We start from the raw sequence: 27,406 nt of genomic DNA on the forward strand, positions 1-27,406 counted from the left end.
CCAGTCTAATGAAGCAATATATACAACAGGATTCTACTAGTAAAGTTTGTTGTGTGACATTTCTAAATAAACGAGGACATCAAAAATTGAAATCAGCAGGGTTACATGTGTTCATATGTTCTAGATTAGTAGATATTTAAATAAAAAACGTACATCAATATTTTTCGTCAATATTCTTTATAAATCTTTGGCTATCTCTGTGTCTGTGGCTTGCCTCACACTGAACTTTGTGGGGGGGGGTCTGTTTCCTTTGCTTTTCGCTAGCTTATTGGCATGTGCTATTTTCAGCTTTACTCAAGGAGCGAACAACGTCGAAGCTTCTTTTATCACCAGCCCTCGCGCCCTTGTTTTGTTCAATGTAGAAGTGACTTTTTTTTAAATAGTATAGTTTCACACATCGACCGTGTGAAAAATATATAGCTCTCCGTAGATTACATAGATAAGACTAAACAAATGTCAGCACAAGCTTGGATATGTGAACTTGTATAGGTGTGAACGTAGTTTAGTATTTTAAATCATCTCTCGACGAACTAAAGCAATCATGGGGTTGGTGCAAACAACATATCGATATAAAAGTGAATGTATATTTTATCTTTTCTGTTCTTGTTTAAACAAAAACGGTAAAACAAAACAAGACCAACCTATTTCTACTTCTATTTCTTCTATATGTTCTACTATTGCTACTACTGATTTGGCAATCTAAATATGCATGTACATCTTTATTAATATTGTACTTGAAATTGGTGTTTAAGCTCCTTTTACTGGAGTATTTTGCTTTGACATATATCATCATTCGCTCTCATTTAGGTCAATAGCCTGTGCAATTTCTAATCCAATGGTTGTGACATTCAAAGTCAAAATTTTTATGACTGCGCGGCTCATTTTTCACAATTTTCAACATTGCGCAACTATATTTTCACAAGTTTCAACATTGCGCGACTAATTTTTTCACAATTTTCAATAGTTTGCGACTTAAATTTTCACAATTAAAAAAAATGCGCGACTCATTTTGTTCACAATGTTGAATAGTCACCACCCATGTTTCATAACAGTTCTGTGAACAGTGCGCGACTCATTTTTTTCACAATATGTACAGTGAGCGACTTTTTTCACAAAATGAGGGGGCCGTGGTTGCTGCACAAAGATGAAAAAAGCCCACTACCAGAAATTTTATCCGAAAAATAGCCTCATGTCTTATCGTGTCTTATCGGAGCTAAACAACCCATTCTATTTTCAACAAGCACACATACCAATGACAGAAGGACTACTGGCACCGTTGGTTCATCAGAATGAAAATTGGTGTCAAAAATAGCAAAAATAATGAAACATGTGAAGTGTGCATGTATAACGATAAAACTTAACAACCACTCGACCAGGAAACATATGATGCAGATTACGTGAGATTCAGGATGCGCTCCCTCTGATATCATGCATATCATTGGTCACAAGAACGTACACATCATTAATCTCAGCAATATATATATCCGACTCCAAACACACAGCTTGCAAAATCGCTGAATATTGCACAAAAGCAGCTTCCTTAGAAAGTTCCAGCAACTCAAAATCCACAAGCAGTCGCGTTCCCCACCCACTTTGACTTCGCAGCGAAGGCCTGTTTTTCGGGGAAACCATTAACATCTTACAACTAAACGTATACTACGGAGATTGACAAGTTGAAAAATAAATCACGTATATAAAACATATCACGTGTTTTTTGTCTTAATATGAATCTTGAAACTCATAAACCAAGCAGGTTTCATATTTCTTAAATATAATAAGTTTGCAGATCAACGATCCGACGATCACATATTTACTAACGTATCAAATGCTGCACATTTCATCATGACATAGACTGTTCGGACGCCTCTGCAGAGAACTGTCAGTTACCATAATATTTGTCCATGTATAACGATCATTTAACGGCTGATGAGTACGAACTAAGGATTGTAAATGTCTTAACATTAATTAGTACTTTTTATTATAACTGCAACGAGCCTTCTTTTTAGATGCAACTTATGAATACTTCAGCCGTTTTCTTTGTGAACGGAATGCTTTGGAAAAGACGGTTAGAACTCAGGGCCTTAATAATTTCCTCCTTTCTAGATTGCCAGGTTTAAATTTCACATATCTCTAGACCGGTATCAAAATAAATCTTCTGCAATCTGAACAAATGCCGTTATGAAGAATTTGAAACAATCGTGAAATTGTAGGCATGATCTAAATACTGTTGTGTCATAATAACATGTGATATTATTTAAATCACATAACAATCACTTGAACTTATACAAATAACACATTACTTTAATGAAATATAAATTCTATTCACAGATATAGTGCTGTTTAACATTTTCTTTGTTTACAGAATTAATTAATCAAAATTATAATAATTCACCTAAACTAAATGAATTCAACAATTTGAACGATGCTGCACATTTAAAAAAGAATCAGGAATATTCATCAAACAACAATGTCAACTTGCTGAAAAATGCATTTTTACATTCCAAAAATAGTTTCATACTTATACACACCACGACCCGCATATTTCAAAGCGATATTGTTTTGTATGCTTTAAACGACTTTCTACAGGAACGGTACAATAAATCTATATAGAACCATTAACATTACATCATATATGACCAATAACATTATGCTATACATAATACAGCCCCACATCATGTTCCAAATATACCTTTTCCCACTTTTGAGTCTGCCGAAAATCACCACATCCGGAGATTGACCATATACCATAGAGTGGAATATCAACACCTTAAAGAATGGCTGATTAAATGTGTTTATTACAATAAACAATAAAGATATACCGAGTTTTCCATCCAAGTTTGTCATCCAAGTATTATCGTAACACAAAACGTTCAGGACACACAGGCTTATCTCGTAACATGTCTGACGAAAATTTTAATGAATGCCTGTGCTTAATTGGTCCGATATGTTCTGTTTGCCCGCGTTCCAAGAAATCTTGATAAACAATGCTGCTAAAAAGAAACATACTCGCTGGTGGATAAACGTGTACGACCAGCCCGTTTTGATACGTGTCTTGTGGATATTTTATAGGAGTTTATAGGCTTGAATAATAATTGTTAAATCTAAGATGACTTTCACGCGAAGCGTCTTTCTGTTCTCAGGTAGGAGTTTACTTTACATGATCTTGTTTTATTGTCGAACACGTCGTTTATTTTATGATTCAGATCCATCGTGTAAAGAGTTAGACGTCAAATCATGCATATAAGTGAGTGATTTAGTGTGTTTGATATGCGTCAAGTAATTCTAAAACACCACATACCACGTAAAGAATGCGAACAACAGAAAAGACATTATAAATTAACTTACCGTGGGTGACGTTTTTGCGCTGATAAGCTCATAACGAAGCTCATAAACCCCTAATAACCAGTGAACGTTGTAAATTGAGCTCAATTTTAGGCATATTTCCGACTAATAAGATTTTGTAGAACATACCAAGCTTGTTTAAGATCAACACTTTATAACGACGAAGTTAATCTGAAGATGCCATATTTAACCATGCAGGCAACTATCATTTATGTAAATAATATATAGTTTTTAATAGTGTTATTGACACCGTGTACGATTTTTTTCGAACACCACCTTCAAATCCTAAACTAAGATATATACTATGTTGCCCTGTTTAAACAGCTTGAGCTTTTTGATTTTATAATACGAATTCAGATAAACACAAAATGAAACTTATACATGTACGTAGCATAAACATTTAATCTTTATTATTTTTAGATCTGTAGTGGTTTTATTACTATAATTTTGTAGGATTAAAGTTCATTTAAGTTTAAGAAACATACATGTATCGAAAGGAGTTTAAAATGCAAATTAATTAGATTTCCATCTATAAAAATGTCGAGTACTTTTTAATGTCACTGCCGTATCATTCGTGTTATGATGTTGTAGAAACCAACTTGTAATTGTTTGTATTTTACAGATGTGAGAACATCTGAGCTGGCTAAACATTTAGAAAAAAATGTGTTTTGTTAAAAGTTCATGTTGACTTCTGAATAGAAAAAAACACGAGATTGAAAAACACGCCACGCTCGTCAAGGAAAAAAGGAAATGCCCTTGTGTCTACTTAGGAATGTCTGCAATGGGTAACATACCTCTATAGCGTGGATTCGTAGAACAATTCGGTTTGGACCACATTAAATGTCGACGGTTGACCTTTGAGACAGACATACGGCAAGGCCAAACGAAAAATAGGCCCGTTTCGGGTCGCCCGACCGTGTCTCCCGAATCGGCGCCGACCCTCAACTTTTTATTGGGGTCGCCAAAAAATATATATATAATTATACCGACCCTGTTTTTTTTCCAAGGAGACCAGAAACGGACAAAATTTTTGGATTTTGGATTGACAATGTTCGCATGTTATATAAATAAAAACATCAACGTGCGAAAATGGGCCTTATGCCATATGCGACCAGAGTAGCTCCAGCCTAGCTTGCGCATCCGCTAATCTGGTCAGTAGCTACCCAGTCCGATATTTTTTGGACTACGAAACATGTCAAATTATGACGTACAGTGTTGCTCCTGAGCAGACTGACCAGAATTGGCGATTATATGCGGCTCAGTTGATGTTTGTCTTCAGTAACAAATAATGTGCACAATGTTTCGCTCTTATAACTGTTCCAAAAAGTCAGTTTTATCATTTATCAATGTGCGGTGTGCATTGGATTTGTTGCAGTGTCGATTTGCCAAAAATAAAGGACCTCTTTGTCAGATTTCTCTTCTACTTGCGCAACTGTCTTGGAATTGTATGGGTTTTTTTTCTTTTTTTTTTAATTAAATAATAAATAAATGAATGAATGAATGAATGAATAAAAGAATTATTGATTTGAATGAATGAATGAATGAATGAATAAATGAATGACGAACGAATAAATGAATTAATAAATGAATGAATGAATAAATTTAAATTGGTAAATGATTTAAAAATATATTTTGGCGTTTAATAACATTATTATACAACGGTCTGTATATATATTAGCGGTATTTGTTTTCAGGTTTCATGTTGTGTAAATATGATGTGTAAGTAGGAATTTAATTCATTGAGATATTGCTGCGCTTCATAAGAGCAGAACAGTAATTCATGTTTTCTGAACTATCATAAAACTAACTACAATTACACGTCAGATATCCTGCAAACATCCGTATCCGATTTGGCATATACTTTCTTAATGTTATGCTTATAAATAAAAAGTGGCATTTATTAATAAAAAACAAAATTGCATAACGAAATATGAATAACTTATACAAAAATCATATGCCTCGAATGCATTGCGATTTTCGCGTTCATTTGCTTACTATATATAAGTCGTAATTCATGTTGTTAATTGTCCTACACATTCATTAAGCTATACAGTTCAAATCTGTGCTTAAAATAAAAAGTGATAGAAATTTATACAATTAATATATATTAGGGATTAAATATCAATTCAAAAAGAAATGCGATATATCGGTATCAATACACCATTAGACGTTTCAGTAAGTATACTGCTTCAACCGGAGCGTCATTGCCCATTCTTCATTTATGTCTCGGTATATCATTTTTCAAAACGAAAATACGTTATCCGACGAATGCTTCTGTAATGTGTCATAGGATTAGTCATTATTGATTAGACATCTCCCGTCAGGTATACCGAATATATTTTGATTCATCAACAAACACACCGAAGTCCACGTTTTTGAACTTCGTAGAAATGATGAAAACCAACTGTGTTGCATCACAGCTATGATATACAGCACAATATAACATATAGTATTCTAACATTATGGTTTACTTTTGCTAAATGAAGTCTCAATAACTATACAATAATCAGATACCTGCACATTTGATATTATAATTATTTGTAAATGAACATAAAATAAATATTGACATGCGAGAAGGCCCAGGTAAAAACAACGTGTAATCAGTCGGTACTAGATATTCGGATTGTATACATTTCGGATATTATCCTCTTCTGTTACGTCAATTTGATGCAAGATTTGAACAATCAGCAAACTATGTCTTGGCACAACTTTCTGTTTCATTTAATAAAAATATCCATGACAGGTGCTTGCTTATTAAAAACACATATCAACGAAGCGTTATTCAGCTCGAAGGTCTACATTTAATGTTGAAAGGGTTATAACATTAACGTTGACAGATGGGACGTTATACAGAGCATTTGTGAAAAGCAGACCTGTTGTGTTGCTGTAAGACGTAGAGAACAACATGACATTAGATTTCCGAAAATAAAGCATTTAACGGTTAAATTTCTGTTGAAATATAGTGGGACGTGTGTTATATGGATCTGGAGTAAAAATAAATGCATCGCATCTCATCCGCGGGGGTTCAAATAAATATTTATTCGGCGATGGGTATTTTGTTTGGGCGTGTGTTGTTCGCAAAAGCTACGGGTTTGTTAAATTTGAACAAAATTTCACAAGAATGTAGCAGTATGTAACATCGTGTTGCTTTATTTTTTACTGTTGCCGTTGATGACACCAGTTCTCAGCATCCTAATCAACTCATATCTGTACTATATAAAGTATATGAATATACTAGTTCTTCTTGAATGCTCTGAGTTTTATGAGTACATACGTACAGCGACCCGGAGGGTCAATATAGCTGGGAGTTGTATTATTGCAACTAATGAATATACGGTTTAATCAGATGGTACACATGAAGCAACTACATTTCTATATGAATAGTATGTTGGCGTTTTGTACCATTAGATACAATATTTTACATTTAGCAGCTTACTTCTATTACCTTACGCAACTGATGTCTATGAAGTATTTTGTTAAACCATTCAGAGATTATGTTATTGTTGGCTTAATGTATTCAATCATTCTTTTGTTAGAAGTGTCATATTCGTCAAACGAGCTTAACATTTTTCATATTTGAATAGTTTTGAAAAAACAGTGAGGACATAAGTGTGACCTAACATTAATAAACATCACACTGACAGTATGCTTGCAGATGTTCAAATTATACGTTTTACCCCCTTATTATTTACAGTGATCACAACATTTTTTTACCGTAAACACTTGTTGGTTATTAATTGTGTATAAATGTGAAATTATTTAAAACATGGTTGGCTTTGAATCAGCTGTCGCTGTTTTTGAGTGCAAACATTGAGTGAGTTTGAAATGTCTTAAAAACGCCGTTATCAAGCAATAAGGACAAATGCGATGCTCTTACTCAGATTGCAACCCTGAGGAAGTTATTTTCTTCGCGCACCCACTGTTTTCTTCGTGACAACAAATTGTCTCGCCATTTAAATTGCTGAATGACTAGTCTCGTTTAATAGCAAGTGTTGTTATTTTGGGGATTGACATGATTCAATGTAAAAACAAATCTAGCCAAATTGACGTAAGCGTTTACTGTCATTCTTTACATCCTGCCATGTAATCTACAGAGCGCCTGTATAATCGCTCTAATTCTTTTCCTATTTTTCTGTGTTGTTTTATAAGGCAAAAGTTGTTAAAAAATTAAGTAAATACATGTTATCATGTATTGATTCATCAAGCTGATTGTGTCCATAATGTCGGTAGTATATTTGCAAACAGAAAGACAAAACGAAACGCTATTGCTGATGTTGGTGTGTTTGTTATAGTTTGACCATTTTTGTTGTTGTTGAAATAATTTATTCCTTTTGATGTGTTGGTTTATTGATTGTTATTCGACTGCTAGAAATAGATCAGCACTCATCAGCTGAGACAGTTCTTTAAACTTTGACAAGTAGTTGAGAAATATTTAGATGATTTACAGAATAAACGTGTTTATTGATATTGATTAACGTAATGCGTACATTATGCATATGAATTTCGGCCTGAGGCTATATACTGTGAATATTATTGACGAGAAATCTCTTTCATGAGAATTCGAGAATTATTTGAGTTTTAATAAAATTGCTACCGTAGAAAGTTATTCGTTTTATTATAAAGAAAAACAGTGGATTTTTTCGCAAGGTGTGACTAATCCACCTCCATTGCCGCCTTGCGATCTGTTGTCCGATAGGATCCTGGTTTGCCTGTTTCCATATGTCGGTGTTCTTGACTTGCAGGGGACATCATGATGGCAACTCTTTCTGTGTGGTCATGGTTCTCTTCGGCGTGTCCCGAGTAGAGGATCTTCTCTCCAGTTGCTAATGTGGTCAGGCCGGATCCATTCCATCTACTTTCACATATTCCTAGTACTTGGATGTTGTAGCGCTTCATCTCATTTGCTACTTGAGCTGCTTTCCCTGTTTCATACATAGTTCTTACATTCCAAGTTCCTACTTTTGTTGTTGCCTTCATCGAAAGAAGTTGTGTCGGCAAGCTGGCTACCATAAGGCTTTCACCAACTTGCGTCATAGGTATCTCTGCAAAGGCATCTTCCTGAATCGAGCGCTGGTTTATATTAACCGTTGCTTCGGTTTCTGTAGCGGGGTATTTTTTCCGGGGAGGGGTTGCTAGCCCCACGCCCAACCTTCCTCCTTTCGCAAACGGGCGGAGTTAATGTTTTAATAGTAGTTTTTAAATATTTCGAACGTTTGCAACGTGTTTGTACAAATCCAAATTAAGAAGAACGTCTGATTCTAACTTTCATAAATTTAGTATTGAATGCAATGACATCATAACACTTTTATGTCGAATCTTGGTTGTTACAAGCTAAAGTTTCTCGTCATGCTGGTGGCAATGGATGATCTCATTAATTTGGCGCCCGATTTCATCTCATTGTTTTAAGATTGTTTATAATTAAGGACGGATTGGCACGCATTCATGAATTTACGTTTTATGTTTGCTTGATTTATGAGAAAGCGAGCTTGGTTGCGTACTTCATTCGTGTAAATATCCGCAATTAGGATAAAGATAAGATCCGGGAATAAAGTGCTGTGGTTTTCGCCATTTGGTATTGTGCTGATAACCATGGGAACCGATTGGATATGCACTCAAGTTATTTATTTAAGAGCCCCATTCATATATTTGTTGACATTTATCAAAGATAGTGTATCTCCAAGTGCTTTAAACGAAAGTCTTTTTTAAGGTTAAACATTATATTTATGAAAACCCACTTTAAGCATACCTTTTTTATGATACATATTCACAATTCAATTATCAATCGGTGATTGTTGAGTCTAAAGAACCGTGGGCTGCAAATACGAGAATTTTCGTGTATAATGCATGTCGTCACTATTTGCAACGCGAATAGTTTTTAGTTTATATCTGGTTTATGAGTGTTAAATTTCACTTCTCCTTGAAGTGAATGGTGGACGACACCCTGTCTAAACGGACACACAGATGATTCAATTCGATGTAAATTTCTTTCTGTTAAGGGATGACGAATTTATATCTGTATTTGCTATTTATGAACATTGAATGGTACCAAAAAAGCGTGGGAACGCAAATGAAAGAGTGCAACGCATCAAATACCAACGTTTTTCAATTAAGGTGCACGTTTACTAAGCGTAACGGAATGTATTTACTTAGTTTTATGACTACTTCGTTGTCGTACGCGAGTAGGAGTGACACTCACACATGAGGTTTAAAGTCTGAGGGATCTTAAAACGACGAGTATTTAGTGTTTGTATTTTATCAATATCAGGAAATATAATTTATTGGATGTGTTCAAACAAGCGCACGCAATTTAAGTCACAAGTAGCGTTGAATCAGTTTAAGATATATTTTGACTAACAAGTTCGTTTATTTAAGAATAATTGTTTGTTATTATAACCGTATTCGTGAAATGGATAAATTTATGTATATATCTGCTTACGGTGTGGTTCTTTGTATCGGTAAGTTGTTCTTTATAATGAGACTCTAAAATATACTTTAAATCAACGTTTCTAAGAACGCCTTAATTTTCAGTTATCTTCCGATTTCACAAGTATTGATTTATGACAATTTGTTACATCAAGTATCGAGACAATTTAAACAGTACGCGTCTGTCTAAGTATATATCCTTAATAATTGTCAAGTAACAAGCTAGTTCTGTGTACATGGGCTTGTCATGCGATTTATTGACAAGATTCTAGTGACTGGCTAAATGTCTATGAACAGTTGAGTGCCCTCCGGCCGGCCCTCCTTTTCTTATGTATTTAAAGCATTCTCTCTTAATATATATCCTAAATTCTCAAGTAACAAACTGGTTCTGTGTACATGGGCTTGTCATGCGATTTATTGACAAGATTCTAGTGACTGGCTAAATGTCTATGAACAGTTGAGTGCCCTCCGGCCGGCCCTCCTTTTCTTATGTATTTAAAGCATTCTCTCTTAATATATATCCTAAATTCTCAAGTAACAAGCTAGTTCTGTGTACATGGGCTTGTCATGCGATTTATTGACAAGATTCTAGTGACTGGCTAAATGTCTATGAACAGTTGAGTGCCCTCCTTTTCAAATGCTTAAGCATTCTATCTTTATAAATCAACGGTGAAATCTTGTGTAAGTTTCGTATTTAAAGTTTATGTTTCGTTTATTTAAACCATAGTTCAACCATATTATTCTATGTTTATGTTCTTATCTAGGGTATAGAAACGCACATGTATTAAATTATGACAAGTTCAAATAATAATCATATTATCCTATATGCCAGCCGAACCATAATTTGACAATTAAACACTCATTTTAGCGTGTTTTTTTTTTAAATTATTGCATGTCTAAATTCCAAATAATGAGACAAAACGCAGTGTGTGAAATGACTGCCCTACTGTAATAAAATTGTTAACGTCATTAGGTTAACCACGCCACGGCGACTTTTTTAACGTTGCTTTTGCATTACACCTTAAATACACATAAGTTATATCTATTTGGTAATAAAAGCACAGAGAATATCGAGATACTTGTGTATATTTCGCATTTGCGTCCGCATACATTACAATTATATAGTCATGATATCTTAAAGCATACTATTCATGTCAGTCACAACTAATATCAACCAATAAACAAATATGATCACATTGGAACTTCATTTGCACCAGTAGATCATTCTTATTATTAGTATAAGGTCTTTTATTTGAGCCATGTGTCCATGGCCATACGTAAACACATATGACACAACACATTACAAAAATAAACACAAATGAATAAAAACATTAAACAGACAATTCATCTGGAAAGGCTTACAGAAATAATTACGTAAAACTGAAATACCACAGGACTGCCTGTCGTAAACACCCACAAAAACAGAACCCCTCTATACCGAGGACGGCTAGTGAGTTACCGAACAAAAGCCCCGAATGAACAGATGTAGCAAATAAAAATATATAATTAAACGGGCATTTTCACAGATTGTGGCATGTATTGGAGTTTGTCATTAAATGCTTTATATTGATAAAGGTAAACATTTGATCTAAAAAGCTCCAGAAATAAAACAATAATATAATTTAAAAAAATAGCACTCAACTGGGCTCGAACCAGTGACCCATCGAATAAAAGTCTATCGCTTAGACCACTCGGCCATCCGTCCTCATGCAATGACTGATGTATTTTATACTTTATATGAGCAATTCTTGTAGTATCACAAAATAAAACGACAACAACAGAACTTTCCAAATTATTCAATCGTTTCGCTTTGCAACGCTTTATAATTTTCAAGTTTTTAAATCGTCAAAAGATGCATATAATGGATATTTTAGAGCATGGTAAATGTGCAGTATTACTGTTTTCTCACAAACATCATAACTACAACGAATCTTAGCTAACACTAGTACAAAATATGAGCAGTTTAAAGCTTTTTCTAGTTTGTCTGTTTCAACGCATAAACGCTAAACCAACACATTCTACGTTATAAAAATATTCAGTTTGGCCAATAAATTAATGGTAAATGATGGTGGCATTGTAATTGATGGCCAAATATTTCACATTAAGGATTTATCTTCGTGGTATTTATATTACATGTTAAATAGCATAATGATTTGTAAAAAAAAACAGTCATAACATTGTTAAGTTTTTGTATGGCATTTGAATGCCATCATATTAAATTCTGTCGATAACAAAAGTTTTATTTGATTTCAGTCCTGGTACATGTGCACGGCCAAACGAACGGGCCGGATATGGACCCTATCATGAACCCTGCCACGTGCGCAACTACTTACTGCCCTCCGAACTCTACCTGCGTGCAGACGTCAAGCTACGTCTACTGCGATTGCGTGCCCGGAAAGACTGGTAAGCATGACGTCATTGCCGCCAGACATTACGTCACCGATGTTAGTTATTAATATAGCAGATGACTTACGCAATGTTTTAACGCTAAAGTTGAGATTGATCTTTAATATGGCCAATTAAGAGCTTATCGTCTACTTTTACATAGACTTTTTTACAAAGATGCCCATTCCGATAAATATACAACTTATTACAAAAGAACAAATCAACACACTATGATAACCCTTATTGAAGGTACGTTCATCGATTATTGTTTCTTAGCTCGTTATTAGAAATTATACTTACATAGTAAAAACATAATTGAAATTAATTATTTCAAGTCAAATGTAATTAGTTAAAAAAAATTGATTTATGTTAGATAATGTTAAAGCACAGATTCCTATCAGCAGTTCCGATATTTCAATTACCAGTCGAGTTTACCATTTTAATAAAAAAAAATCAATAGCTTGTACACACTCAGAAATGTTTTTCCTGATCCAGTTGTCGGTCTAAATTTTGCAGATCCATCATTTAATTGCAAAGCTCGTTGACGGAAAATTAAGAAAATGACTAATCGCTTCAATACCCTGGATATTTCGTGGTGTTGTCTGTTAACTTGTTATTTTTTAAATAGTTAGTTTAGCATCATATGAGTAGGAACAAATGTATTTGGATAACAAAGTTTAATATCAAGTTTTAACTGAAATACACCCTAATTTAAATGTCCCCTAAGGAGCCTTCTGAATACCTGTATAAGACTATAACCTATCTGGAACGTTTGGGCAATTACACTGTTTGTGTGTGCTCTTGCATTTTCACTATTTTAGGTCAACGTTGACATTACGTTATAAACAAGCATTGTATTCCCCTTTGATATAAAATGGAAAAAAACACGTTTATAAACTCTTACTATTAGACCACAACATTCGTGACAGCCTATACCATACTCTTAGTGACAGCCAGGACGAATTATGTTGTAATAAACAACACGGTTTACAAGTGGTTTCTCGATAAAAGTCGAGTTTCCCGAAAGTACGTCGGTCTTTTAATATACATATACATATGAAGATCGTGCCCAAAATAAGAATGAGCGGTTGAATGTCTGCGCTAGAGATAAAACAAATGGGCGACTTAGAGGGCACTAAGGCCGCACTGCTTGTTTCTTTTGTGGAGCATTCCCGATAAAGTCGATGTATCGCGCGTGTTGGGCAGACGCGCTTTTGTACTGTGTACTCGTATTATTAACTGTTAATACTAAAACTTGACGAGGATACTGAAACCTGATGAGAATACTGAAACTTGATGAGAATACTGAAACCAGATTGTGTTTTCCTCAGGTATAAATTGCACCATGGACGATCCTTGCCTGGAAACCAATGTAAACTGTCCTCGGGGGATGAAATGCTTTGGTCCCTGCAACCCGAACGTGTTCTGTCAAGGGGCCACCGGTATTCCACAATGCACCAACTGCATTTCCGGTTTCAAGGGGACCAACTGTGACGAGGACGAGGATGAGTGTAAAGGTAAGATTTTAAGTACCACGATTAACATTTCGGGAAAAATTTGCGTTGATCATATTGTCAAACAGTTATTTTTTTTATTTCCGGTAAGCATTTAGTTGTTATTTTTTGCTTTGAATAAACGGCTATTGTTGTACTTAAATTTGATGACGTCTATAGATTTTTCTTATTGGTTTAACTTTACAAAAACCCAACATTCTTTTCTTCAAACTGATAATTTAAGATTAAAAAAAACTATACAAAACACTGCACACGTATTCTACCAGGATATAGTAAGATCGAAGCGATGTTTTACTGCGGGTTTTAAGACGAATGGGCTTAACATTTAAATGTATGTCATACTTTGTCGTTGATGAAAATCCCTCAAAACCGCGATTCTTATAATCGACCATAATATCTTAGATACAAATGTATTAAAACTAAATGATAGGTGTAACCCTCATTGACTGTTTTCTACGCTCCGAAACAGAAATTCGATGACTACAAGTCTTCAGACAACTTTAAAACATATCCTTCTTAAAGGGACCTTTTCACGTTTTGATAAATTGACAAAATTGAAAAAAAAAATGTTTTAGATTCGCAATTTTTCGTTTTATTTATGATATTTGTGAGAAAACAGCAATACTGAACATTTACCATGCTCGAAAATACCATTATATGCATCTTTTGACGATTTAAAACCCTGAAAATTATCAAGCGTTGCAGCGCGAAACGTTTGAATAATTTGGAGAGTTCTGTTGTTGTCGTTTTATTTTGTGTAGCTACGACAATTGCTTATATATAGAGAATAACAGGTTACTGTCCCATCGTTTTGTAATATATCAGGCGAGCCTTAGAATAATATAACGGCGAGGCTTGCCGAGTCGTTATTTTATTCGTGCCGAGCCTGATCATATTACAAAACGATGGGACAGTAACCTGTTTTTATGTTTATCATACCACAGTTTCCTAAAAATCTGCAAAACAATTCATTTTTATATTTAAAATGTAATAATTACCCGCTGATTTTGCTGGTCCGGCCTTTTCACGTTGACATACATGTATCAACGGCGTTCGAAAAGACGACGCGAATAATCGCTTATTTTAAACATCGTATAGAGAAAAAAAGTTTTTTGCACTACGAATGGGAAGAGTACACCCGCTTTAATTATAAACGTCTTAAATTGGAGATCAGGAATGGATTGCAGCGACAAATTAGATCGAAGAACACACTTCATCGAATAGATTGGAGACGCCGTTTTGGAGATGTGTATTGAAATTGACATTTTGATGATGGTGTCAATATTGACATAAGGCGATGAAAAGCGTGTTTAATCGTTTGTTTAAATAGTTGAGGATAAGCATACAGTTATCATTTGTCTTGACTTTTTGTGCAACACTTGCGAGTCCAATGACTTTAACGATATTTAAGATGTATTGTCCCATTGATGACGTCATTTAACTTCTGTAGTGCGGGCTGTGGTGATTTTTTTAAAAATAAACGGTTTTGTGATTTATCACTTTAAACTAGAATAATATATGTACGTTCTTGGTATCAAATTGTTTGTTTTGTTAAACCTGATTCACGTTGATAGAAATTGTTGACTTTATTCAAAGATCTATAGATAACAGGTCTGTTATATATAGGATTTTGCTTTATTGCATATCACACCTAACTCCAAACATTGACTGATATAAGAACTTCCTGTTGACCATGATATAAAAAAATATATCCGGCAACGTGATATCGGGCAGATATCAATGCGGTGGTATGATAAAAAGTATAAAATACGACCATCATAGCATGAGCACGAATGGCCGAGTTGACTTTTGACTCCAGGACACCAGGGTCGGTGGTTCGAGCCCTGTTGAGGTTTACTTTTTTTTCTTTTTTAAATTTTATTCTTAACTTTTTACTGGAGCTTTTTAGATCCAATGGTTACATTTATCAAAATAAAGCATTTAATGACAAACTTTAATACATGACAAAATCTGTGAAAAGCGCCCTTTAAAGAGAAATACAGATGTTCAGTGCACAGGGGTGCAATACCCAAGATAAAAGGAAGGGTTTCATATAAATACGGTCATACCCAATTATTTTAGTAAAAACCCCACATAATGTAGATAATGTATGTTTTGTGTGTTTCAGAGTGGAAGGACGTGTGTAAGTCAAACGGCAAGTGCACGAACACGTTTGGGGGCTACAGGTGCGATTGCAAGGTGGGCTACAGCGGCGAGAACTGTGAAATCTGCAAGCTATCAGGTGCGTTTACTGTTAACCTGCTCTCCAGTGGTCGCCCTTTGATTGCCGTGAAAAGAGAAACAATGTCGAAGAATATGCTTTTTCTGTTTGGGCTATTAATATAATTTTTTATTAAACTTATACTTACTAAAGCGTTATATTTTAGTCTATCTGTGTGTTGTGTTCTGTTTTCAGAGGCTGAATGCAATGAAAATGGTAGACACTCAGAAGAGGACGCATCTAAAAAGACTGAAAGTGCCGCGGAGTCTTTTCACATAGTGAATGTTTCTATTCCATTGACCTTGACATGCATCATGTCGTTGTGGATATAACACTGAATAGATCTCGCCCGTTTTTTATATGTGTTTATTTCTATTGTTAGACATGTCAATATCATATCTAGTCTATTGAATTCATTGTGTTCTTTATTTGTTTCATAAATGACATATGTGTCGCTAGTATCTGTGTAAGAAGATCCATTCAGCTTTGAATCTACAAAGCTTTCCTGTATGTGCGTGCTGTTGAATTAAGACAAAACGACAACGTATGGTGGTTCATTGGCGAACCGATGACATTCATATGCATATTCCAATTTGTATGGAAAGCACTTCTGCGTGACCGAAAACGAAGTGGCGAAAAATTCAGTAATAGTATATACATCAGTATATGAAAAAAAATGTTTCTAATTCGCAAATTTTCGTTGTAGGTATGATATTTGTGAGGAAACAGTAATAATGAACATTTACCCACAGGTGATTAGCGTGTGGCTATGGCATTAATTAGTGAACTTATCGGTTTGATTGATAAATAATCATATTATAACAAAATATCAACTTTTCTGAAAAAAATATTTCACTATCAAATATATATATATATATATATATATATATATATATATATATATATATATATATATATATATATATATATATATATATATATATATATATATATATATAACAAGGTATCCAACTCAAAATCACCCGAAAACGGTGTGCATCGCTTTGAACAGCCATAACTTCATCAATTGTGCAGCGATTTTCACGATCTCGGTCTTATTCAACGCAGATATGAATTTCCTTTCTGAAAATGTACATGTCTTGCAATATTTTTACAAATGCTGGGTCAACTTTTAGGAAATAACACGATACACAACTCGCATGACCTACTTAACATCGATCAAACAGGTTAAATGAATGAAATCTTCACGGAGTTAAGGGCATTTTCCCTGCAAAGTTCACGGACCTCGATACCATAATTCAATAAAACGTATGAAAAAACATTCTTACAGTGCTTGACGTTGCATTATGTATCAAAACTAAGGGAGGCGGAAAACTACAACGGGCGAGGCATGGTGTGGTATTGCGCAAGGGATGGTTAGAGGGTTAGGGTTAGTGTTAGGGGTCGGGTTAGGGTTTGGGTTAGCCTAAACCCAACCCTAACCCTAACCCGACCCCTAATCCCAACCATTACCCTAACCCTTTTTTGGGGGTTATCACCCCTGACCATGCCTCGCCCGTTGTAGTTTTCCGCCTCCCCAAAACTAACTGTCCAGCGCCGTTTGAAACCTTTGTTTACATTCATTTCAACTCACCGACATTTTAAATACACGAGTGATTTCATTGGTCCAATGCGAAGGCGTGTCTTTACAACTGAAGATTTCATTCATTAATTCTGTCTGATCGGTGTCAAGTAGGTTACGCGAGTTGTGTATCGTGTTAATTCTTAAACTTTGACCCAACATTTGTATAAATATAACAAGATATATACATTTCTAGAAAGGAAATTCATTTCTACGTTGAATAAGACCAAGATCGTGAAAATCGCTGCAAAATTGATGAAGTTATGGCTGTTCAAAGCGATGCACCCCGTTTTCGGATGATTTTGAGTTGGATACCTTATTATATATATATTTGATAGTGATTTTTTTTTCAGAAAAGTTGATTGTTCGTTATTAATATGATTATTTATCACTCAAAATGATGTTTTCACTAATTAATATCATAGCCACACGCTAACCACCTGTGCATTTACCATGCTCTAAAATATCCATTATATGCATATTTGACGATTTAAAAACCTGAAAGCGTTGCAACGCGAAACGATTGAATAATTTAAATAGTTACGTTGTTGTCGTTATATTTTGTGACACTACGAGGATTGCTAATATACAGTATAAAAACATCACTCACTGTATGAGCTATGATGGCCGAGTGGTCTAAGCGTAAGACTTTTACTTCAGGGAACAGTGGTTCGAGCCAAGTTGAGGGTTACTTTTTTCTTCTTTAATTTTATTCTTATTTTTTACTGGTGCCTTTTAGATCCAATGTTAACATCTATCAATATAAAGCCTTTAATGACAAACTTAAATGTATGCCAAAATCTGTGAAAAGGTCCCTTGAATTGGTAACAATGAAGTAATTTGCAATGATAGTAAATGTATGCTTAAGAGAGAGAGAAAAAACAAAACAAATCTACGTCAAACTGATAATAAGATCCATTCGATATTTTTAATAACAAATTCTTAAAAAATACACGTGATACATTGATTAAAATGTCCTGAATCGAATTGATAAAATATGAAATTGGTAACTGTGATTATTATACCAATAAGAACACCACCACCCATGCAAGGGAGACCAATATGAGGAGTTTGAGGTCACCATACCATTACTGTGCAGTTTGCGCCCTTGCTGAATTTATTTCATTCGTTTGAAATTCTTGCAAACATTCGTCAGTATTCGTGCACGTGTAAAGGTGAATTTATTGATTAAATGGGGCGTGTTTTATTTTTGTATTCTATTTTTGTTGTGAATCAGTATTGTAGACGTATCAACTAGATGTATATATTTTTCATTTTGTTGCTGTTGTTGTTGTACTTTCGCCATTTCAAACAGTATTTCAGTTATATTAATGCGGGCAGTTATACAACTCACACCAAAATAGCAGGAAAAAAGTACTTAGTGCACACTTGTGCGAGTAACTCACAACTTTCATTGAATCTTATGTAGGGTAAGCATTGCTGTACAAAAGATTTCATGACCAATATCAAAGCAGTTATGTAGTCGGAACGGGGAACGATTATTCATTTTATACATCTTGCTTTAATCGGCTTTTGAAATACATGAATAAGTATTGAACTATTATATATTATTTTTGAAACAGTATTTAACCATTGTTACTATTCTAGTTATTGATTTAATCTTTCATTTTAACTTTTAAATTTATTGTATCATAAAGCATTACTTAATGTATAGTATCAATTAAATGTGTGTTTATTATGATTGTTACCATTTGTCAATAGCACACGACCATGCATTTAAGTTTTATATGATATTTAAAATGCTATTTAATATGTGTACACGAGAGTATGCTTAGGAATAAATAATAAAATATATATTTGATTTCTGTGTACTGGATTGCATTACTAATTTAAGTATTTTGATGTGATTTAGTAAGAACATTACATTTACTGATTAAACGAGTAAACGTTAAGCCATTTAGTACACGCATGACCCATGTTGAAACATTTTTTTTTCATAAAACGCATATTTATAAATAACTTCTCATAGAATATTTAAACATTAATGCATAATTCAATGTCACTCTAATTTTCTAAAACTTTATATATCTTGATATTATTTAACTAAAATATGCATCAATCACATGTGACATTTGTGAAGTAGACAGAAACATGGATGTATTTAATATGTTTGCTATAATTAACTTTTTTATTATATTTAAAATCTTATCATTTTATGTTTGCTATAATTAAACGTGTGAAAATCAAGACATTGTTTATTTCTAGCAATGCAACTATATATCGCCCCCTTGGTGCAAAAAGGTACCAGTGACGTGGAAATTAGAAGGCACAGGGCACCTTTTTGCACCCGTGGGGCGATATTTGGCAAATATATTTAATATCCAATTAAATATTTAGTTGAAAGTTTCACAAACGATAGACCCCATATAATATTTATATATTCATACGTTTTTTTATTATTTAACGTGTGCAATGACGTATGTACCAGTTTTACAACGGAAATAATATAAATCATTTATTTTGTGCGATACTTTCATATTTAAAATGTATATTCAAACATTGAACGCTATGTATTTTCAAAAGAGTATAAATTCTCATTTCGAGTTATCTATAGTTAGGTTCAAAGAGCTATTCGTTTAAGTAACATCTTATTAAATATACGAGGACACAAATGCATTTGATTCTAATATATACATGAATTTAGAGACATGACTATACCAAACGTAAGTAACCGTGAAACAAACAATAAAACAAGTTCCGTATAGTATTGGTCTTGCTTTTAGTGTCTTTATTAACAATACAACTTGTGGGTGTCGGGATGCATTTGTTATACAAAAATAAACAAATACAAATTAAGAACATTTTTTTATGCTCCCCCAATTTTTATTTATTTATTTTTAATTTTATTTTTTTTTGGGGGGGGGGGGGCATATAGTAGCCGCTTCGTCTGTCCGTGCGTGTGTGTGTGTGCGTCTGTCTGTCCGTCCGTGCACAATTTTTGTCCGGGCTATTTCTCATCAACTAATGACGGGAATTCAATGAAACTTTATGGGAAGTTTCACTACCAAGAGGAGATGTGCATATTATCAGCCGGTTCTGGTCGGATGATTTTTCACAGTTTTATGGCCCTTTGAAATTTTATATATAAAAATTCTTGTCCCCCCCAACTACTGTGTCCTCAAGACGTTTCCTTTTATCTGAATATATAGTGCAATATTGTGACAAAAAAAACCTTTGGGGAGCGTCACCCGTCTCCGACGGTTTCTTGTTTAATAAATACCATGATTGAAGGGGACGTAATGTAATTTTTATATTACGACTAATAACAATCAGTAATATGCGTTTTACTTTGGTTTTAAAGAGGCAGTTCATTCAATAATAAATAAACACTTAAAATGTCCATGAAACAACAGACATTCGAAATGCGAAGTCAGTGTGTTATTTGTGTGAAAGTCCTTTTCAGAAGTTTTTCAAAAGCAACCAATTCAGGTTCTTCCTACATAAATTATCTCAGTTATGAATACACAATTAACACTATTAAAAATATATTCATACCTCATTTTGTCGACCTGTATTTAAACGATAATTCTGAATGCATGCATATAGTTATTATGCGATATTCTGAAACGGAACTCCAAACATACCAAATTCAATTGAATTAATATTTTGCAAATTAGATCAAACGAAAGAAAATTATCATTAAAAAGTATTAAAAAAAAGAATAATATGCATATTCAATAGTAAAAGACTGATATTATCCACATAATATTGGTAACAAACTCACTCCTTTTTAAACTGGCCTTGTCAGATTATATGAATGTCAAAATAATCAATTTCCAAATTATTCGGGAAATGTAACTCAGTACAAACAATAAATATCCTTAAAAAATGATATACGGCGTTGATTGTGGTTGGAGTTGGTGAAAGGTAAAGAGTTCAATAAATGAGATCAAAGATAGCGAATGTCTTTTTCTGTGCAGTTCTTAGCTGCATCACACGCAGTACGGGATGTTACGCGGAGTTTTCGCGGCTTATTTTACATTATTACATATTGCTGGTCATAAACCTATAGAAACAAAACAGAAAATCAAAAGAAGAATGGAGGTGAAATTAAAACCGGCCATACGCGAAGTATGACGTTAAGATAAGATGTATAACGGACGACTTATGACCCAGTTATCAGGGGAAAAACTGTAAAGCGCCTTTGAACGCACATCTCGAGTATGAAAAGGGCGCTATATAAATGTGGTATATATATATAAGTATCCGTACATATTTTATATATTTATACGCGCGTTCTTCGAACAAACCTGTTTTAGTGGTTTGTCTGGCATTGCTATTTTATTCGATTATTAACAGTATCGAGAATCATCTCGTTCATGCTTTATACATTAGTTAATATGGTGGAATAATTCTTGTTAAATTAATCAAAAATAATATTTATCATGCTATTGTTGAAAACACATTAAGAATCTATTATTGACATACCATAATTATATCGCTGAATATCTTCATTTAACATATTTCTGGTCTAAAGAAAATTCCAGTTCACATAGTTCACGCGATAGCGTCTATATTATATAACGATTATTTTACTGGCCGCGAACTGACCCGGATACCTTGCGGGTTGGAATGCAATGCATTAAAGTGAGGCCACGCTTCCACTGCTGGAACGACGGCTTGTTTAAAACTTTATACTTTTACATGTTAAATGTTCAATTTCGAAAACAATTTAACATGGTTTGGCCAAAACGATAATCAGGATAGGGAAAAAGATACTTTTATGAACTTAAATATATTAGTACACAGACAGGATAATGGAAGTAATTACAACATATGAGAGCATAGCCTTTAAGTACAAACGCTATTGCGCTGGCAATCCTCTGAAAATAAAAGGTGCACGCACAAACCGTATTGGTGTCAAGAGTCGAGTGTAAAACTGTTCTATCTATCAAACTTTTTCATTAGAGATAAAATTATTTCATGCTGAACACGCAGTAAACCAGTGTTACAAAGACGCGGACATGTTTCCAATGATTTGGTGGTATGCTCAAATCAGCCAATGGAATAAATGAAGTGTATTCATTCGTGTCTAGCCGCGGGAATTTTTATTTTAATTTTAGATGACACTTACAAAGGTCAGGTAAGGTCAAAAATGACGTCAAACAGCTATACCGCAAAACTTAATAAAGAAATCTCAAAACCTTATAAATGCAAACATGCGAATAGAATTAAACCTTAAAATGGTACTTCATGTGAAAATGACAACTGTTTTATCATTTTCATGTCATTTAAAACGTACATTTGTGCTCACAAAAGGACTTCGAATTATTCGAATTTTCAGGGTCTTGAAGCTAGCCTAAGATAAGTTTAAATATTAATACAGACACAATAACTAAATTAAATAAAGTAATAAATAGGACAATTTTAATAATTTTATGTAATTAGTACAATAATATTCTTTTGGACCTTTAATCTCGTATGATGTGTGAAACGTGCAAAAAAATGCTTAATTGATTCAATTGAAAATTGATAGGGTTGTACATTTTAGATTATTGTTTCTCTGTTGTTTTTTTAACATTGTAATCATAGTGAAAATTTATTATGTTGTAAAATCGGAACATTTTTGTTTCACATAGCTTATTATCATAGTAATATGCATACATCTGCATACCAGTTTAGACTAAAAAAAGTGATAAAAACAAAGATTTAACATATATCATACTTACAAGGAAATTAATTTAATTTCAGTAACAATAAGTTTTGAATATTCCTTAACCTACAACTGAAATAGAAATGTTACTTGTCGTAGGCGTTAGACAGCTGACATTTATTTTAATTAAATAATTAAGATTAATTTGCCATCTCCTTTGCTTTGCATTATTTCAAATACATGTATTTCATTTTCAAGGGTAAATTCTTCACCCAATTATTATGTTTTAAATACAAAGTTTCGAAACTTTTTCGAAACTATGAACGAAGAAAAGCTTAATCAGAAACACGAGAAAGTTTCTTTTACAGTTAAATTTCACAATAATTCAACATATAATGGCTCATATTTGTTTAAAGAATTGGTTGTTTCAGGTACTAGTTGAACGCAACTCCATGAAAAAGTTACATAGACGTATCCTTCTTGTTCCTACTATCATAAACAAGTATCAATCTCAGTTTTAGCGTTTCAAATAAACCACTTCAGTAACACGTACATGTATAATAGAAGTGTTCGCCCATGCAAAGAGCATTTGAAGCGCATATAAAAAAAAATGCAGTGATGCTACATGTATATGAGGCCAAATTTTTTATATACTTTTGTATTTCATTTTAATTTAACATTAAATATATAAGATTGTCTGCATACTAATTAATTTCAAAACATATTTATTTCTTTATTGACTGTTTCTCATTGACAACATAAACATTTTGTTGTCATGACCCACATGAACATAAATTTAATATTCGTCTATCACTGTCATAATTGGCAAATAATTATCATTTCAGTTTTTCTCGGCCTGCAAAATGAATATGTAAGCTTTCTAAAAGGGAGATGATATGATTTTCATATGTGTTTCATTGTAATATATTGATACAAATATGTTACAATAACACAAAATAGGCAAGAAAAATTACACATTAAAGACGAATTTCATACAATGCAGCAAAGACAAATTAGCGACCAGAGCCGGTTTTGACGAAGATATTTCGTGCATATTTTCCAACAATAACCGAAGCATTCGTCTATTTATTATGATCAGAGTTAGTGTTCGTGTGTCGTATGAATAGATATCGTTGCAGGAAATTAAAATGATCCGTAAAACTAGATTTAAATTCACATCGTACAAGCATGATATACATGCTGGCGAGTTCAACTGTACAGACATTTTCGATTTCAGAATTAAATATCTGGCTTATTTCGCATTTTTCCACACATGTTCTTCTTAACTTTTATTTTGATTTATATTGAAATTTATGTATAATAAGTATTTTACACATTTAATATAAATTCATGAATATTTGACAAAATAGTATAATATCCCTTTAAGCTGTAATGAACAGTGCATGCTCTTGGAAGCACCACATAAAAATATAATTGTCAGAACTACACTCGACTTAATCTATAATAGTATTGTTTGAAATGTGCAATAAGATATATATGCTAAAATCAAGTTGCACAACAATCATAAATATTAGATTTAAATGGAAGCATATATGAGAGGTAATAAGCATGTAATAATGTACTTGAATGATTCGACCATAAACCACTTTATTATATATTCAAATTATTAACACATCTTTCTGTTTCCTCGATGCATTTTCAAAAAAAAATAGTCATGTCGGACCAATATACCCTTATTTTTATATTGTTGTTTTCATCTATAATTCTTCTACTATAAATAACAAATTAAGTTTGTTCATACAACAGGTACCAATGAGGTTGAATTTCATAGAAATATTTCATTTGAAATCAGAAACAGGGCATGTTTTGCGACTAAAAATATATACAAAAAAGCCAGAATATTTTCTGTTTAAACATTGATTGGTTAGGAACATTACAGTTTTGGTGCATAGGCGACCGTTTAAACAATACTTATTCATAGAAACTCTTAACATAAAATCGATAGACCGTGCACCATAATGGTTTTTGCCATTTGTCTATGGTCATTTTGTATAAAAGCTTTTTTTTAATCATTCAATATTATGTTTTGGGTGTATATTATTTTTATGTTTAATGGTTCTCAAAAACATTGATTTGTTTGCCTTAGTCCTTAACAGTAATCGTTGACAAACCGTCAACCACATACACAAGTGTGTTATTGCGCATTTTAGTTTAATTTTCATTTAAAACAACAGTAAAAAAGCGCAGGGCGTTTACTCCATGTAAATAATGTAAGACTTTCCTTGTTTATACTGAACTGCATCTAGGTACAAAACACTTTGTCATTTGTGTTGTGAAACGAAGAATGAAAAATGAGCGCTCGCCCGCAACTTTCGTATGGTACTCAATTATTTACAATTAAAATAGGCTTGAATGAAAATCTCGACAACACAATATATTATACTTGCTAAAAAATTATGTAACTCAGTTATAATTAACAAAAACAAGGGGATCTTAATTCGGTCTGTTAAATGCTTTTGAAACAAGTCTTAATATGTGTCGTAATGTTATGTTATATTGCATAATGACATGTAATGTTTTATGTCATATTATTTCATGCACTTTATAGACTGCAATGCTGTACACTGTCATTGATTCATAAAGTGTTTGATGTATGTTTAAAGTTTAGATGGTCGAATGTCAACACAAGCCACTTTCTTCTTGGCATGTATCTCCATACCGCCAAACATAATGCCAGATTATGTATTTATAAAACCAACTTCCATTGTTGCTGTTATACTTTTAAAATATAACATATTTGTAATTTAAATGATAATCGAAAAAAGGATTTCATAATTATCAAATCAGAAGGTATGCAGTGGCATTTAATAAAGAAAGGATGTAATTCATGACTTTATGCATAGTAAACCAATGTGGTTCCTTTACTTACGTTAATACACATTTACGCATTTTAATCGTCTATATTTCTTCATATGCACGTATGGAGTAATGTTTACTTTACTCGTTAACGAATTATTTTACAAAAGAAACATTGAATAAAGTCAGCAGTTTTAAGTCAATCGGTCCAATAAAAACAAACGTTCGGATTTGAACACATTGCTTTTTTGGTAATATTATGTTATTTATATAGGGAACACATATTTATCCTCATATATTCATTGAATGATGCAAAAAACATTATTAATAATATATCCTTTTCTTATCATTACATTAATAACATACATTGTGTGCCGTAAACATGAGAGGATATACGCCTTGATTGTATAACAATTCAGCAAGTGATTATACATGTCGCCGAGTTTGCTTCAAGCTTCAAGCACTCCAGATTCTATGTCAGGTTGTGGTTCGTTTCCGGGATATTTTCAAGAATATGATCATGACATAATTCCTTGTTTATGCATATGTGCAGATTTACGACTTACTAAAAAACATTCAACGCTAGACTGAAAGTTAACGATGCATCACCACCTGGCTTGTCTACGATGTTGACAAGGCAAATTGTCGTATGGTTTGTTCGTTAAGAAATATTTAAAGCTTTCTGCTATGAATGACAAAATAAAACAAAATATTTCGCTATGCTTGTTTGTTTTTAATAATTAAGATAACATTAACATTCATTACAACCACAAGGAAATAATGTAATTAAAAAATTACAATTTGCGTATTATCACTTAATTGTTCATTAATTACAGACATTAACTGTTGTAGGCGTTAAACAGCTGACAGGTGTGCCATTTAATCTGTTTATTGTGTCATTTTCTAATGTTTGCTGTCATTTTATGAAGTTTTGAATTGATTTCATGTGTTATCAATAGCAATTCCTGAAGACGAAAAGTTCCATAAAACACAAATGCTCGTTTTATATAAAACGTTTCGGAAAACATGCACAATTCAACAACATAATTTTGCATGTTCATGTGTAAGCAAAAATACTAAGCATAAAGATATTGTCTAGACATACAGAGCTTGTCGATGAGAAAGTATTCGGTCAAAGAAAAATGCGTTTGCGAAAACCTTGTGCAAGGCTTACACAGCCCTGTAAATTGGTATAATATGAACTTTGTAATAGTACGGTCTGATTGAGTCTCCAAAGCACTAACATCAAATTTAATTACTTGTTTCTGAAACAGAACAAAAGAATAACTTCAAAACGCACCAAATAATGAGAAATAACCAATAACGCAAACAAACTTCATGAACGTTTCTTGTTTATCGGCATCTTAGAAGAAATTAGAAATATGCCAAGTCACTGTCATCGTTTGCAGAATAAACGATGTGGGGGAGGGTTTCTCTATCATCATCATCATCATCATCATCATCATCATCATCATCATCATCATCATCATCATCATCATCATCATCAT

At 33.3% G+C, this 27,406-nt stretch overlaps 2 protein-coding genes and 1 long non-coding RNA gene across 8 annotated transcripts in view; 1 reads left to right on the plus strand and 2 right to left on the minus strand.

Moving 5' to 3' along the window:
- Positions 1-16,297, plus strand: part of LOC127861501 (neurogenic locus notch homolog protein 1-like) — an 80,689-nt gene extending 64,392 nt beyond the window's left edge. For 3 of the 5 annotated variants that reach the window (XM_052400057.1, XM_052400056.1, XM_052400054.1), the window contains exons 2-5: positions 12,019-12,168; positions 13,482-13,667; positions 15,793-15,906; positions 16,081-16,297. In XM_052400057.1, the coding sequence (XP_052256017.1) occupies positions 12,019-12,168; positions 13,482-13,667; positions 15,793-15,906; positions 16,081-16,217 (587 nt within the window). In that variant the 3' untranslated portion in view covers positions 16,218-16,297. Of the gene's footprint in view, positions 1-9,613; positions 9,798-12,018; positions 12,169-13,481; positions 13,668-15,792; positions 15,907-16,080 lie in introns of those variants that run through there. The other 2 variants (XM_052400055.1, XM_052400058.1) reach the window with 2 other exon arrangements.
- Positions 1-27,406, minus strand: part of LOC127861513 (uncharacterized) — a 170,923-nt gene that overhangs the window by 72,364 nt on the left and 71,153 nt on the right. The gene's annotated exons all lie outside the window — the stretch shown is intronic.
- The window catches only part of LOC127861506 (elongin-C), an 80,821-nt gene that overhangs the window by 16,033 nt on the left and 37,382 nt on the right, over positions 1-27,406 (minus strand). The gene's annotated exons all lie outside the window — the stretch shown is intronic.

Source organism: Dreissena polymorpha, chromosome 16 (genome assembly GCF_020536995.1).
Source record: "Dreissena polymorpha isolate Duluth1 chromosome 16, UMN_Dpol_1.0, whole genome shotgun sequence".
Classification (NCBI taxonomy): domain Eukaryota; kingdom Metazoa; phylum Mollusca; class Bivalvia; order Myida; family Dreissenidae; genus Dreissena; species Dreissena polymorpha.